The 16,715-nt window shown below is 46.2% G+C and overlaps 1 protein-coding gene across 3 annotated transcripts in view; it reads left to right on the forward strand.

Annotated features, from left to right (window-relative positions):
* LOC106567031 (dihydropyridine-sensitive L-type skeletal muscle calcium channel subunit alpha-1) overlaps positions 1-16,715 on the forward strand; it is a 50,277-nt gene that overhangs the window by 7,209 nt on the left and 26,353 nt on the right. For all 3 annotated transcript variants that reach the window (XM_014135835.2, XM_014135836.2, XM_014135837.2), the window contains exons 3-13: positions 4,341-4,480; positions 9,364-9,497; positions 9,814-9,966; positions 10,541-10,746; positions 11,302-11,405; positions 11,737-11,882; positions 12,466-12,541; positions 12,829-12,989; positions 15,556-15,781; positions 16,225-16,432; positions 16,515-16,635. In XM_014135835.2, the coding sequence (XP_013991310.2) occupies positions 4,341-4,480; positions 9,364-9,497; positions 9,814-9,966; positions 10,541-10,746; positions 11,302-11,405; positions 11,737-11,882; positions 12,466-12,541; positions 12,829-12,989; positions 15,556-15,781; positions 16,225-16,432; positions 16,515-16,635 (1,675 nt within the window). The remainder of the gene's footprint in view (positions 1-4,340; positions 4,481-9,363; positions 9,498-9,813; positions 9,967-10,540; positions 10,747-11,301; positions 11,406-11,736; positions 11,883-12,465; positions 12,542-12,828; positions 12,990-15,555; positions 15,782-16,224; positions 16,433-16,514; positions 16,636-16,715) is intronic.

Consider the following 16,715-nt stretch of genomic DNA (forward strand, 5'->3'; position numbering starts at 1 on the left):
TGAGTTTGAAGGTAGGCCTTGAAATACATCCACAGGTACACCTCCAATTGACTCAAATTATGTCAATTAGCCTATCAGAAGCTTCTAAAGCCATGACATCATTTTCTGGAATTTTCCAAGCTGTTTAAAGGCATAGTCAACTTAGTGTATGTAAACTTCTGACCCACTGGAATTGTGATACAGTGAATTATAAGTGAAATAATCTGTAAATAATTGTTGGAAAAATGACTTGTGTCATGCACAAAGTAGATGTCCTAACCGACTTGCCAAAACTATAGTTTGTTAACATGAAATTTGTGGAGTTGTTGAAAAACGAGTTTTAATGACTCCAACCTAAGTGTATGTAGACTTCCGACTTTATCTGTACATATTTGACACACGTTGCTATTCATGATTACATTGTGCATGTTCATTTATACAGTAATTAATATTCAACATGTCCTCACCTGGGATTTGAACTCGCAAACTCTTGGTTCACGGCATTCTAATCTTACAGCTAGGCCACCATATCTCAGTCAATGACTGATTTCACCTGTGTTGCTACACTATGCACTTCAAAGTAAATATCAACTCTGCTACAAGTACACTCAAGAGAAACTATTTTATTTATCATAGTGATAAAGGAGTTGCATTAAAACGGAATAATATGCCCCACCAACTTTAAACAACTGTACAGAAAAAAAACTCAAATTACAGAAATAACCAAATGAAATCAATGAAGAGAGACTAGTCAGATTAATTGATAATTGACATTGACATGTTGGCGTAGCTGTAAGATTGGAATGCCTTGAACCAGGAATTTGCGTGTTCAAATCCCAGTTGGTGACAGGTCGAATAATAATTCACATGCATGTCAACATGTGTCAAATATGTACGTTGAAAACGCTGTATGTTTAAATGCACTGTGTGTGTGTGTGTAACCAGTTGCACAGACTTGTTTTAGTTGAGCAAACACATCATTTTTGTTTTTTCAAGTTGGAGCAAAGCTTAGGCCAACAATTTTTGGACCAAAAAGTTGAGTAAACAAAAAACGGCTGTGGAACCAGTTCATAATTATTAGTTGAAACGGTAACACTTTACTTGACACCCAGCGTCATAACACATTATGACACGGTCATACCATGTCATAATATGTCATAACAACTGACATAACTTGTCATAATATGTTATAATGTGGTCATAACACTGTGATGACCCATATATTTACACCTGTTGTGGCATATATTGCGATACTTTATGGCAGTCTATGACCCTGACAGACAGACCTTAGGCACTCCTACTGTATAGAATGTTTAGATGAAACACCCAGTGCACCAACTGCCACTTAGCGCCACATAGCTAGCTAGCGCTCCCAAGTTCAGGAACCCTGTGCCTGGTTCTCCCTAGTTCTGCTTCCTCGTAGTTCGGCAACATGGAAACTAGGTGCCTATGCCATGGTCCTGCGTGTCTCAGTTAGAAGAGCACGACGCTTGCAGCGCCAGGATTGTGTGTTCGACTTCCGCTGGGGTCATCCATATGGAAAGAATTATACAAGCGCTACTGTAAATCGCTTTGAATAAAAGCATCTGCTAAATGGAACTCTGTCATGATCCACGTTCCACCTCCTTTCATCACAACAGAGTAACACTACCATGGCCAATAGTATACTGTTAATGTGTTGTCCATCCATAGGATACACACCCATCTCATCACCCTAGATTACAACCCCAGCATGATCCATTTAACCATTCCTGTCATTAGATCTGATTTGGCATTAGATCTCCTAATGCTTCCCTGATTAATCCTGTATGACTCGTCTCTCAGCTGGCGCTCGGCTGGCTCTCAGCCCACCCACCAGCTCCTCAGTGAGTGAGTCATTCCAAGGATGCAAGGACTGAAACAGGAGCTGGGCTCTGAAGAAGCAACCCCACTCCCCCCCTGGTCGTCAGAAGTAGGCGTATAAGACCGGGGTTCAAGTACTATTGCTTCTGGTCTGAGGCCCACCCTCCCTGGTTGTTAGAAGAAGTGTGTGGACGTGCATTCACAGTCAGCATCACCTCATGGACGCACAGCACTGTCACTGGAAACACTCAGTCAGATACTTATACATACTGTCCTACTGTGTCATTCACTTTAAAGTGTGTGTGTGTGTGTGTGTGTGTGTGTGTGTGTGTGTGTGTGTGTGTGTGTGTGTGTGTGTGTGTGTGTGTGTGTGTGTGTGTGTGTGTGTGTGTGTGTGTGTGTGTGTGTGTGTGTGTGTGTGTATACACTACATGACCAAAAGTGGACACCTTTTCATTGAACATCTCATTCCAAAATCATGGGCATTAATATGGAGTTGGTCCCACCTTTGCTGCTTTAACATCCTCCACTCTTCTGTGAAGGCTTTCCACTAGATGTTGGAACATTGTTTCTGGGACTTGCTTCCATTCAGCCACAAGAGCATTAGTGAGGTCGGGCACTGAAGTTGGGCAATTAGGCCTGGCTCGCATTCGGCGTTCTAATTCATCCCAAAGGTGTTTGATGGGGTTGAGGTCAGGGCTCTATGCAGGCCAGTCAAGTTCTTCCACACCGATCTCGACAAACCATTTCTGTATGGACCTCGCTTTGTGCACGGGGGCATTGTCATGCTGAAACAGGAAAGGGCCTTCCCCAAACTGTTGCCACAAAGGTGGAAGCACCGAATCGTCTAGAATGTCATTGTATGCTGTAGCGTTAAGATTTCCCTTCACTGGAACTAAGGGGCCTAGACCAAACCATGAAAAACAGCCCCAGACCATTATTCCTCCTCCAACAAACTTCACAGTTGGCACTATGCATTCTGGGAGGAAGTTTCATTCTGTAGAAGGACGCTGGCTATTGAAGTAATTTTACCGATCAGATCTACAGTACATGCAAATAGTTAATCTGAATATTGACTACTAATAAGTATAAGCAGTGAGTAACGATGAGTAACTCTGAGCCAACTGCATTGCTGCTATATACAAGACTTTTCACTTTTCACTAATTCCATTATTTAACCTTTATTTAACCAGGAAGTTCCATTTGAGGTCAGAAGAGCTCTTTCTCAATGGAGACCTGGCCAAACTGTAACTCAAGCAGGGTTTAGTTCTGTGACTGTTCTTCACTGCACAGACATACCAGCCATATGTAAATACAGTGTGGAAAACATTTAGAATAGATATTTTAATCCATCCAATCGGTTTGTTTCAGTCAGGGGAACCAGGAAATAACTGAACTCCCCCGAAGTGATTTGTGAAGGTGAGAATTGGCAACACAGAGATGTAGGCCTAAACGTAGTCTCCGAAAAGTAGCTGTCGTAAATATAGTCTGTCACGGTGCAGTTGGGGCGGCAGGGTAGCCTAGTGGTTAGAGCATTGGACTAGTAATCGAAAGGTTACAAGTTCGAATCCCCGAGCTGACAAGGTACAAATCTGTCGTTCTACCCCTGAACTAGGCAGTTCCTAGGCTGTCATTGAAAATAAGAATTTGTTCTTAACTGACCTGCCTAGTTAAATAAAGGTAAAATTTTAAAATAAACAGTTCCTCTGCCTATCTGTTCTAGTGACCGCCAGTGTGTGTGTATAGAGACAGAGGGACACCCTACATGGTGCTGTTATGTGTGTGTTTGCCTGCTCTTCCTGACACTATCAATGCTAGAGCTAATACCACAGGGAATCAAATGTTTATCTGACTTATCGTCTGTAGCATTATCAGCTCAAATGAATGATGAGTCAAAGAACATTATCTGTGTCCTTAATAACCTTTGGCTACAAAACATCATACTTTTCCTCTGCGTTCTGTTTATGTGAGAGCTAGTATGTTAGTATGTGAGCCTGTGTGTGTGTGTAGCTGACAAAGGTCAGACATTTGAACTACAATGGCGTCCAGTCTCACCCTACGTCCCTCTTACTGAGTCAGCGTCATCCCTTTAAACCCTGTCTAGGCTCTGCCTAATCAGAGCTGTCGTGAGAGAACAAGCTGACAAATCTAATACCATTAAAGCCCGTTTGATTCTACAGCAGCCGATTGTGTCAAAGGTTTCAGTGACCCCAATCATTTGGGGGTCACTGAAAATATCACAGAGTGGGCCTTGAAATGCCTTTTATCCTCTATTAAACTACCTGCCGTCGATAGGTCTTTTCTGGCAGATGGGCTCTTTGCTTTTCTAAAATGAAAGATGTTAGACCAGGGAGTTGGGTATCAAATCTGATCCCAGCCTGGTGTGTGTGTATGTTGTGCGTGAGCTTTACAACTGCAAATTGGAACAAATTCTCTTGTCTCTTTTCTAATGGATAAATAAACATGACGAGTTTTGTAAAGGGTCTCATTGCCAAGGTTTTCGTGTCTTTCTCTTTCAGGAGAGTCTGGAGTATATCTTCCTGGTGATCTTTACGTTAGAGTGCTTTCTGAAGATAATAGCGTACGGCTTTGTATTCCACGAGGGAGCCTATCTACGGAATGCTTGGAACTTACTGGACTTCGTCATTGTCTTCATGGGGTAAGACATGACCTATGGGAGGGCTCCGTATGGAAGCCAATCAATCAAGCTAGCACAGTATGGTTTGGTTCTGCACAACAGCGTATTACAGTCACATTCAGTTTTATGCTAGTAGATTATGAAGGGGGCATACAATGCATTACAACCACACCACAATGCATTACAACCACACCACAATGCATTACAACCACAGCACAATGTATTACAACCACACCACAATGCATTACAACCACACCACAATGTATTACAACCACACCACAATGCATTACAACCACACCACAATGCATTACAACCACACCACAATGCATTACAACCACACCACAATGTATTACAACCACACCACAATGCATTACAACCACACCACAATGCATTACAACCACACCACAATGCATTACAACCACACCACAATGCATTACAACCACACCACAATGCATTACAACCACACCACAATGCATTACAACCACACCACAATGTATTACAACCACACCACAATGCATTACAACCACACCACAATGCATTACAACCACACCACAATGCATTACAACCACACCACAATGTATTACAACCACACCACAATGCATTACAACCACACCACAATGTATTACAATCACACCACAATGTATTACAACCACACCACAATTTATTACAACCACACCACAATGCATTACAACCACACCACAATGCATTACAACCACACCACAATGCATTACAACCACACCACAATGCATTACAACCACACCACAATGCATTACAACCACACCACAATGTATTACAACCACACCACAATGCATTACAACCACACCACAATGCATTACAACCACACCACAATGCATTACAACCACACCACAATGCATTACAACCACACCACAATGTATTACAACCACACCACAATGTATTACAACCACACCACAATGCATTACAACCACACCACAATGTATTACAACCACACCACAATGCATTACAACCACACCACAATGCATTACAACCACACCACAATGCATTACAACCACACCACAATGCATTACAACCACACCACAATGCATTACAACCACACCACAATGCATTACAACCATTACATTTACATTTAAGTCATTTAGCAGACGCTCTTATCCAGAGCGACTTACAAATTGGTGCATTCACCTTATGATATCCAGTGGAACAACCACTTTACAATAATGCATCTAAATCTTTTAAGGGGGGGGGGTTAGAAGGATTACTTTATCCTATCCCAGGTATTCCTTAAAGAGGTGGGGTTTCAGGTGTCTCCGGAAGGTGGTGATTGACTCCGCTGTCCTGGCGTCGTGAGGGAGCTTGTTCCACCATTGGGGTGCCAGAGCAGCGAACAGTTTTGACTGGGCTGAGCGGGAACTGTGCTTCCTCAGAGGTAGGGGGGCCAGCAGGCCAGAGGTGGATGAACGCCCTTGTTTGGGTGTAGGGCCTGATCAGAGCCTAAAGGTATGGAGGTGCCGTTCCCATCACAGCTCCGTAGGCAAGCACCATGGTCTTATAGCGGATGCGAGCTTCAACTGGAAGCCAGTGGAGAGAGCGGAGGAGCGGGGTGACGTGAGAGAACTTGGGAAGGTTGAACACCAGACGGGCTGCGGCGTTCTGGATGAGTTGTAGGGGTTTAATGGCACAGGCAGGGAGCCCAGCCAACAGCGAGTTGCAGTAATCCAGACGGGAGATGACAAGTGCCTGGATTAGGACCTGCGCCGCTTCCTGTGTGAGGCAGGGTCGTACTCTGCGAATGTTGTAGAGCATGAACCTACAGGATCGGGTCACCGCCTTGATGTTAGTGGAGAACGACAGGGTGTTGTCCAGGATCACGCCAAGGTTCTTAGCACTCTGGGAGGAGGACACAAGGGAGTTGTCAACCGTGATGGCGAGATCATGGAACGGGCAGTCCTTCCCCGGGAGGAAGAGCAGCTCCGTCTTGCCGAGGTTCAGCTTGAGGTGGTGATCCGTCATCCACACTGATATGTCTGACAGACATGCAGAGATGCGATTCGCCGCCTGGTTATCAGAAGGGGGAAAGGAGAAGATTAATTGTGTGTCGTCTGCATAGCAATGATAGGAGAGACCATGTGAGGATATGACAGAGCCAAGTGACTTGGTGTATAGCGAGAATAGGAGAGGGCCTAGAACAGAGCCCTGGGGGACACCAGTGGTGAGAGCGCGTGGTGCGGAGACAGATTCTCGCCACGCCACCTGGTAGGAGCGACCTGTCAGGTAGGACGCAATCCAAGCATGGGCCGCGCCGGAGATGCCCAACTCGGAGAGGGTGGAGAGGAGGATCTGATGGTTCACAGTATCAAAGGCAGCAGATAGGTCTAGAAGGATGAGAGCAGAGGAGAGAGAGTTAGCTTTAGCAGTGCGGAGAGCCTCCGTGACACAGAGAAGAGCAGTCTCAGTTGAATGCCCAGTCTTGAAACCTGACTGATTAGGATCAAGAAGGTCATTCTGAGAGAGATAGCAGGAGAGCTGGCCAAGGACAGCACGTTCAAGAGTTTTGGAGAGAAAAGAAAGAAGGGATACTGGTCTGTAGTTGTTGACATCGGAGGGATCGAGTGTAGGTTTTTTCAGAAGGGGTGCAACTCTCGCTCTCTTGAAGACAGAAGGGACGTAGCCAGCGGTCAAGGATGAGTTGATGAGTGAGGTGAGGTAGGGGAGAAGGTCTCCGGAAATGGTCTGGAGAAGAGAGGAGGGGATAGGGTCAAGTGGGCAGGTTGTTGGGCGGCCGGCCGTCACAAGACACGAGATTTCATCTGGAGAGAGAGGGGAGAAAGAGGAGAAAGCACAGGGTAGGGCAGTGTGAGCAGGACCAGCGGTGTCGTTTGACTTAGGAAACGAGGATCGGATATCGTCAACCTTCTTTTCAAAATGGTTGACGAAGTCATCTGCAGAGAGGGAGGAGGGGGGGAGGGGGAGGAGGATTCAGGAGGGAGGAGAAGGTAGCAAAGAGCTTCCTAGGGTTAGAGGCAGATGCTTGGAATGGTAGAAAGTGGCTTTAGCAGCAGAGACAGAAGAGGAGAATGTAGAGAGGAGCGAGTGAAAGGATGCCAGGTCCACAGGGAGGCGAGTTTTCCTCCATTTCCGCTCGGCTGCCCGGAGCCCTGTTCTGTGAGCTCGCAGTGAGTCGTCGAGCCACGGAGCAGGAGGGGAGGACCGAGCCGGCCTGGAGGATAGAGGACAGAGAAAATCAAAGGATGCAGAAAGGGAGGAGAGGAGGGTTGAGGAGGCAGAATCAGGAGATAGGTTGGAGAAGGTTTGAGTAGAGGGAAGAGATGATAGGATGGAAGAGGAGAGAGTAGCGGGAGAGAGAGAGCGAAGGTTGGGACGGCGCAATACCATCCGAGTAGGGGCAGAGTGAGAAGTGTTGGATGAGAGCGAGAGGGAAAAGGATACAAGGTAGTGGTCGGAGATTTGGAGGGGAGTTGCAATGAGATTAGTGGAAGAACAGCATCTAGTAAAGATGAGGTCAAGCGTATTGCCTGCCTTGTGAGTAGGGGGGGAAGGTGAGAGGGTGAGGTCAAAAGAGGAGAGGAGTGGAAAGAAGGAGGCAGAGAGGAATGAGTCAAAGGTAGACGTGGGGAGGTTAAAGTCACCCAGAACTGTGAGAGGTGAGCCATCCTCAGGAAAGGAACTTATCAAGGCGTCAAGCTCATTGATGAACTCTCCAAGGGAACCTGGAGGGCGATAAATGATAAGGATGTTAAGCTTGAAAGGGCTGGTAACTGTGACAGCATGGAATTCAAATGAGGAGATAGACAGATGGGTCAGGGGAGAAAGAGAGAATGTCCACTTGGGAGAGATGAGGATTCCAGTGCCACCACCCCGCTGGCTCGATGCTCTAGGGGTATGCGAGAACACGTGGGCAGACGAGGAGAGAGCAGTAGGAGTAGCAGTGTTATCTGTGGTAATCCATGTTTCCGTCAGCGCCAGGAAGTCTAGGGACTGGAGGGTAGCATAGGCTGAGATGAACTCAGCCTTGTTGGCCGCAGACCGGCAGTTCCAGAGGCTGCCGGAGACCTGGAACTCCACGTGGGTCGTGCGCGCTGGGACCACCAGGTTAGAGTGGCAGCGGCCACGCGGTGTGAAGCGTTTGTATGGCCTGTGCAGAGGGGAGAGAACAGGGATAGACAGACACATAGTTGACAAGCTACAGAAGTGTTGTTTCTTGTATTATTGTCTCTTGTGTCTTTAGAGAACTGTTACACTTTGATATCCTTTTTCTTCTGTCCTGATTTTCTCTTTCTTTTCTTCTGTTAACTAGATATTCTTTGTTGTTCTTCGTTAGCTAGCTAGCTTCTTCCAAAAGAGTCCCTAGCAACTGCTTAGCAACTGGTAAACAATTCAGCTAGCTAAGATAACTACAATTTTATGAAAAATAGTTAAAAAATAGTTATTTTTCAAAAGCCTATCTTCTTTGTTTGAACCACACCACAATGTATTACAACCACACCACAATGTATTACAACCACACCACAATGCATTACAACCACACCACAATGTATTACAACCACACCACAATGCATTACAACCACACCACAATGCATTACAACCACACCACAATGTATTACAACCACACCACAATGCATTACAACCACACCACAATGCATTACAACCACACCACAATGCATTACAACCACACCACAATGCATTACAACCACACCACAATGCATTATGCTTGACTTTAGTTGGCTTCAGGTTAAAGTGTTACAGAGAAAGTCGATTGTTTAGTATCTCTGTGGTGTTCAGTTAGTTGCATGCCACTCTATAATGTCCTATGTAGCTGTTATAAAGGCTTTATGAATGCGTACGTAGTGAGCCTACAGTAAAAGTGTCACCAGTTACTAATTCTGTCTGTTGTTTTTCTCCTGCAGCCTCTTCACCATCGCCCTGGACACCATCAACTATCTAGCAGGCATTCACATGGAGAAGGGAGGAGGGTTAGATATGAAGGCCCTCAGAGCATTCAGGGTGCTCAGGCCCCTACGTCTCGTAACTGGAGTCCCCAGTAAGGACCAACGCATCACGCAAACATGCACGCGCACACACGCCCGCACATTGTTTGATGCTTCAGTTGTTTGATTCTCCAGTGGAGCGTTTCGACCCAAAGGTTCTTCGTCAGCCTTCGAGTAACATTCACAGTGGGTAGTAGTGGGTCACACTGTCATCTCATTCCGTTATGTTTTACAATATTGTTTCTTCAGGTTTTAGCTTAGCGCACATTTCTGTTTCTTTAACACACCATTGACCCTCGCTAACATGTCTGTTTTTGTAATATGAAATAGTACTGAGGTAGTGAGCTCCTCTCTGTTGTTCCCCTCCAGGCCTGCAGGTGGTGATGAACTCTATCCTGAAGGCAATGCTGCCCCTGCTGCACATTGGCCTGCTGGTCTTCTTCATGGTCACCATCTACGCCATCGTAGGTCTGGAGCTCTTCAAGTGTAAGATGCACAAGACCTGCTACTGGACCGGCACAGGTAAACAAAAAGTAGTAGATAGTAAAGAGTATGTGAAGAGTATTTGAGGTAAGTCACTGACATTGAGGACAAACAACTATGACAACCAGGTAATATTTGGACAACCAGGTAATATTTGGACAACCAGGTAATATTTAGACAACCAGGTAATATTTGGACAACCAGGTAATATTTGGACAACCAGGTAATATTTAGACAACCAGGTAATATTTGGACAACCAGGTAGCTCTACTCTCCTCTTTGGATGGAGGTCTGAGTTGTAAACAAGGCACCACTAACCTGGTCGCTGATGTGTTACTGCTGTATAGCCAGCTATTATAATATGTTGTCGGCCATAGGAGTTTTTGGTATACAGCACATACTGATCACGTCACCACACACAAACGTCTTTCACAGTGAAAATGTTGTTGTGTCGCTCTCTGTCCTTTCCTCCAAAATTTTGGAATTGGAATTGGGTTTTTCTGAATTGATTGGAATTGAAATCGAATTGACCCTAACCCTGGTCACCACACATCAACATCTTTCACAATCAAACATTTGGTTGTCTCTCTCTCTCTCTCTCTCTCTCCTCCAGACATCATGGCTACATTAGAGAACGAGAGGCCCGCCCCCTGTGCCCAGGCCGGTAACGGGCGCCGCTGCCTCCTCAACGGGACAGAATGTCGTTCAGGCTGGGCGGGGCCAAACTTCGGCATCACCCACTTTGATAACTTTGGTTTCGCCATGCTCACCGTCTTCCAGTCTATCACTATGGAGGGCTGGACCGATGTGCTCTACTGGGTCAGTCTCTCCTCCCTATGAGAAGCATCTGACTGCAGACTCACAGCAGGGTCCTGTGGCGTGCCATTACCTGAGAGGACCGTACATCTAGGCACTTCACAGGACATGAGATGCTGTCAGAATCCGGCTGCGATTCCGCAGACAGCTTATTTTGCCTCCCAATAACGTAATTAAAAGCAGTGTATTAGAATAGATGACCCATCCAGCTTCGTCGTGGTGTAGCAAACAACCTACTGTATTACAGTAGTGACGCTGTAGTTGGTAGTAATGTTGTTCTGTCCTTCAGGTGAATGATGGCCCTGGCTCTACTTTGTGACTGTATGACAACTCTGTCCTGGGGACCCCAAGAGGTGCACGTTTTGGTTTATGTCCTAGCACTACCCAGTTGATTCCAATAATCAACATGTCATCAAATTTGATTATTTGAATCAGCTGGGTAGTGCTATGGGATCCAAAATGTGCCCCCCTTGGGGTCCCCAGGACCGAGTTTGGGAAACACTTGTGTATTATGTTGTAGTGACGTTGTAGCAATGCAGTCGTGATGTTCTCCTGCAGGTGAACGATGCCATAGGGAACGAGTGGCCCTGGCTCTACTTCGTGACTCTGATCCTAATTGGATCCTTCTTCGTGCTCAATCTGGTCCTGGGTGTTCTCAGTGGGTATGATCATGTCCTCTACTCTACTCTACGCTTTTAGAAAAAAGGTGCTATCTGGAACCTAAAACGGCTCATTGGCTGTCCCCATAGGAGAACCCTTTTGTAGAACCCTTGGTTCCACATAGAACCCTTTTGGGTTCCACGTAGAACCCTTTCTACAGAAGGTTCTACATGGAACCCAAAAGGGTTCTCCTATTTGGACAGCCGAAGAACCCTTTTGGAACCCTTTTTTTCTAAGAGTATACTGTTCTTCTAGTTATCTTGAATGGTGTATTTAATCAGAAATGTCTCTTATTTTCAACACAACCTTTTTTGTCCTCTTCCCTACACCCAGAGAGTTCACTAAGGAGAGAGAGAAGGCTAAGTCCCGAGGGGAGTTCCAGAAGTTGAGGGAGACCCAGCAGCTGGATGAGGACCTGAAGGGTTACATGGAATGGATTACTCAGGCTGAGGTCCTAGACAACGACCAGGAGGGGAAAGGTAGCTGCTGACACTGTCCAGTTGTACATTGACTCTTGAGGGTGCCCCACATCTCTTGGAGGTGTCTGACGTCTAAATTGTTATAGGGTGTCTGATTTGTTCTGGGGGTTCCTAGGGATTTGAGCAACATTGCATTTTTACATTTGAGTCATTTAGCAGACACTCTTATCCAGAGCGACTTACAAATGAGTGGATTCATCTTAAGATAGCTAGGTGAAACAACTACATATCACGGTCACTGTAAGTACATTTTCCCTCAATAAAGTAGTTAACAGCAAAGTCAGTGATAGTCAGAAAAGGCAAGTGGGGGGGGGGGGGTGCGCCGGGGGGATTTATTTAAGATACACTTCAAAGAGGTAGAGTTTCAGACATTTTCAGAAGATGGGTAGGGACTCTGCTGTTTTGATGTTAAGGGGAAGCTTGTTCCACCATTGGGGTGCCAGGACAGAGAAGAGCTTTGACTGGGCTGAGTGGGAGCTGACCCTCTGTAGGGGTTGGAGGGCCAAGAGACAAGAGGTGGGTTGGGGTGTAGGGTGTCTTAATGTATACAAGTCCCCCTAATATTCTGTTTATTCTTGGCCAGGACTCCTGCCTTTGACGGAGGCAGACACAGACAGTCTGATAGGGATGGAGGGTGAGAGCCGGGTGATGTACTATTAGTGAGTACGAAGATAAAAACATAAGTGATACATCATTTAAATGTAGTATTATTTTTTACTGATCATAGACACGGTGACTGACTTCAGACCATCCTCTCCTTCCTCGCTCTCCCTCATTCTCTCACTCTCTCATCTCTCTCTCCCTCATTCTCTCCCTCTCTCCTCTCTCTGTCTCCCTCCCTTTTCTCCCTCCCTCTCTCTCTCTCTCCTCCTCTCCTCTCTCCCCCTCTCGTCTCTCATTTCTCCTCCCTCTTTCCTCTCTCTCCCTCTCAACCCTCTCTCCCCAGTCGTCTGGCTCGTCGCTGGAACCGGTACTTCAGGATGAAGTGTCTCGTCTATGTAAAATCAAAGACATTTTATTGGTCTGTGATTCTGGTGGTCTTCCTGAATACTATTGCCATCGCTAGTGAACATCACCACCAGTCAGACATGCTTACTACTGTACAAGGTACACACACACACACACACACACACACATATACACGCATGCATGCAGGCATTCACAAACATACACACACTCATACACACACTACTATATAAGGTCTGTTTTACGCTCTCACTGAAGCTGCCGTTGACTAGTAAATCTAGAAAGCATGTTCTGCATGGGCCCGATTCAGAGTAAAGATAAGCTGCCACAACTCAGGCTTTCGCTTAAATCATTCATTGATGTCAATAAGATACTTGCACAAAAATGTTGTGTTACGCAGAGCTCAGGTCAGAATATTGACACATAAGCCACACTAGTGTATTGTATCTCGTTTCTGCTATGTCTTTATCTCTTTATATATACTATGACCTCTTTTACTTTTACTCACTGATATATGGTGACTTTTTTTAGTTTACTAATGCTACCCCCATAGACAGAACTTGAGCCTCTAGTACAGAAATAGCAGCTCCCAGTAGAAACCATAAACTACATCAAACGTCCTGCTGTCTCAGGGTCAGTTCTTAGCACCCTGTCTTGCCGATAATGAATGCGGGGGGTTTTACGCACATCCAAAATAATAACAGGAACAGGACAAAAAGAAGATCCAATATATATATATATATACACTGCTCAAAAAAATAAAGGGAACACTTAAACAACACAATGTAACTCCAAGTCAATCACACTTCTGTGAAATCAAACTGTCCACTTAGGAAGCAACACTGATTGACAATAAATTTCACATGCTGTTGTGCAAATGGAATAGACAACAGGTGGAAATTATAGGCAATTAGCAAGACACCCCCAATAAAGGAGTGGTTCTGCAGGTGGGGACCACAGACCACTTCTCAGTTCCTATGCTTCCTGGCTGATGTTTTGGTCACTTTTGAATGCTGGCGGTGCTTTCACTCTAGTGGTAGCATGAGACGGAGTTTACAACCCACACAAGTGGCTCAGGTAGTGCAGCTCATCCAGGATGGCACATCAATGCGAGCTGTGGCAAGAAGGTTTGCTGTGTCTGTCAGCGTAGTGTCCAGAGCATGGAGGCGCTACCAGGAGACAGGCCAGTACATCAGGAGACGTGGAGGAGGCCGTAGGAGGGCAACAACCCAGCAGCAGGACCGCTACCTCCGCCTTTGTGCAAGGAGGAGCAGGAGGAGCACTGCCAGAGCCCTGCAAAATGACCTCCAGCAGGCCACAAATGTGCATGTGTCTGCTCAAACGGTCAGAAACAGACTCTATGAGGGTGGTATGAGGGCCCGACATCCACAGGTGGGGGTTGTGCTTACAGCCCAACACCGTGCAGGACGTTTGGCATTTGCCAGAGAACACCAAGATTGGCAAATTCGCCACTGGCGCCCTGTGCTCTTCACAGATGAAAGCAGGTTCACACTGAGCACGTGACAGACGTGACAGAGTCTGGAGACACCGTGGAGAACGTTCTGCTGCCTGCAACATCCTCCAGCATGACCGGTTTGGCAGTGGGTCAGTCATGGTGTGGGGTGGCATTTCTTTGGGGGGCCGCACAGCCCTCCATGTGCTCGCCAGAGGTAGCCTGACTGCCATTAGGCACCGAGATGAGATCCTCAGACTCCTTGTGAGATCATATGCTGGTGCGGTTGGCCCTGGGTTCCTCCTAATGCAAGACAATGCTAGACCTCATGTGGCTGGAGTGTGTCAGCAGTTCCTGCAAGAGGAAGGCATTGATGCTATGGACTGGCCCGCCCGTTCCCCAGACCTGAATCCAATTGAGCACATCTGGGACATCATGTCTCACTCCATCCACCAACGCCACGTTGCACCACAGACTGTCCAGGAGTTGGTGGATGCTTTAGTCCAGGTCTGGGAGGAGATCCCTCAGGAGACCATCCGCCACCTCATCAGGAGCATGCCCAGGCGTTGTAGGGAAGTCATACAGGCACGTGGAGGCCACACACACTACTGAGCCTCATTTTGACTTGTTGTAAGGACATTACATCAAAGTTGGATCAGCCTGTAGTGTGGTTTTCCACTTTAATTTTGAGTGTGACTCCAAATCCAGACCTCCATGGGTTGATAAATTGGATTTCCATTGGTTATTTTTGTGTGATTTTGTTGTCAGCACATTCAACTATGTAAAGAAAAAAGTATTTAATAAGATTATTTCTTTCATTCAGATCTAGGATGTGTTGTTTAAGTGTTCCCTTTATTTTTTTGAGCAGTATATATAGAATAATTGCCTGGCAACCCAGACTCCTTGATCCGGCCAAATGTTATATCACGCCCACGGACGTTATTCCGACTTGCATGAAAAAGACGGCTGGAATGGCCGGAAAGGAATCAATGGAAACGGTATCAAGCACATCACACATATGGAAACCACATGTTTGACTCCGTTCCATGAATTCCATTCCAGCCATTATAATGAGCCCATCCTCCTATAGCTCTTCCCACCAGCCTCCACTGACTTAGCTGTGTTATTCTCTCTGGTGTCAGATAGTGCCAACAAGGATCAGTTCTTAGGGGCCTGTCTTGCCTATCCCTGATTTCTTATCGGTTCCCTCTTGCATATCCCTTTGTCCTCATTGGTTCCTGTGTCCTTTCTCAGATAATGCCAACAAGGTGCTGCTGACCCTGTTTGCGCTGGAGATGTTTGTGAAGATGTACGCTCTGGGCCTGCCTCAATACTTCTTGTCCCTGTTCAACCGCTTCGACTGCTTCGTGGTGAGCGTGGGCATCCTCGAGATCATCCTGGTCACTGCTGACATCATGTCCCCTCTCGGCATCTCTGTCCTCCGCTGCATCCGCCTGCTGAGACTGCTCAAGGTCACCAAGTAAGTCGCCTCACTGGAAGAGCATTTATTGACCAAACGTTTGCTATTCTTGCGAGCCTTATCAAATCCCGAGCTAGCTAGCTAGCCTTCCATCAGAGAGATTTAACATTTGGTGACACAGCTGTTGCTATGATTTTGGGGTTTGTTCTCCGGTGTCCCACAATCACTGAGCGGCATCTCTGTGCTTTCTAAGTTTAATAAGTCAACGATAAAACAGCACTTGTCAAGCATTGCATTTGAAATGACGAGATCACCGATATGATATCAGTAATATAGTCATAGTCAATGTAATCAAACATTTGATATAGTCTAGTATTTCTACGGTGGCCCTAAGGGGCAAAGCAGCTTTTTATTTTCGTGAGCGCACTGTCAGTAAACGTTTCACCTAAGTACCACCGTACAGTATATCTCTGATAACAGCCCACTACTCTCTCCTCTCTCAGGTATTGGACCTCCCTCAGTAACCTGGTTGCCTCCCTGTTAAACTCAGTCCGTTCCATCGCCTCGCTGCTCCTCCTCCTCTTCCTCTTCATCGTCATTTTCTCCCTGCTGGGCATGCAGGTGTTCGGGGGGAAGTTCAACTTCCCAGACCAGGAGATCAGACGCAGTAACTTTGACAACTTCCCCCAGGCTCTCATCAGTGTCTTCCAGGTATTGTGCTTTCTATTGTAGCGTGATGTGTTGACTGACTGGCCGGACGGACGGATTGAACGACTTCCTCCTCTTCATTCAGGTTCTGACAGGGGAGGACTGGAACTCCATCATGTATAATGGTATCATGGCTTACGGTGGACCAGTCTTCCCTGGCATCCTAGTCAGCATCTACTTCATCATCCTCTTCACCTGTGGAAACTGTATCCTTCACTTCACCAGTACATTTAAAAAAAGGTTTTGAATATTTATTGAGGAAATGGAATGGATGTGAGGGGATTCA

This window comes from Salmo salar, chromosome ssa13 (genome assembly GCF_905237065.1).
Source record: "Salmo salar chromosome ssa13, Ssal_v3.1, whole genome shotgun sequence".
In the NCBI taxonomy this organism is placed as follows: domain Eukaryota; kingdom Metazoa; phylum Chordata; class Actinopteri; order Salmoniformes; family Salmonidae; genus Salmo; species Salmo salar.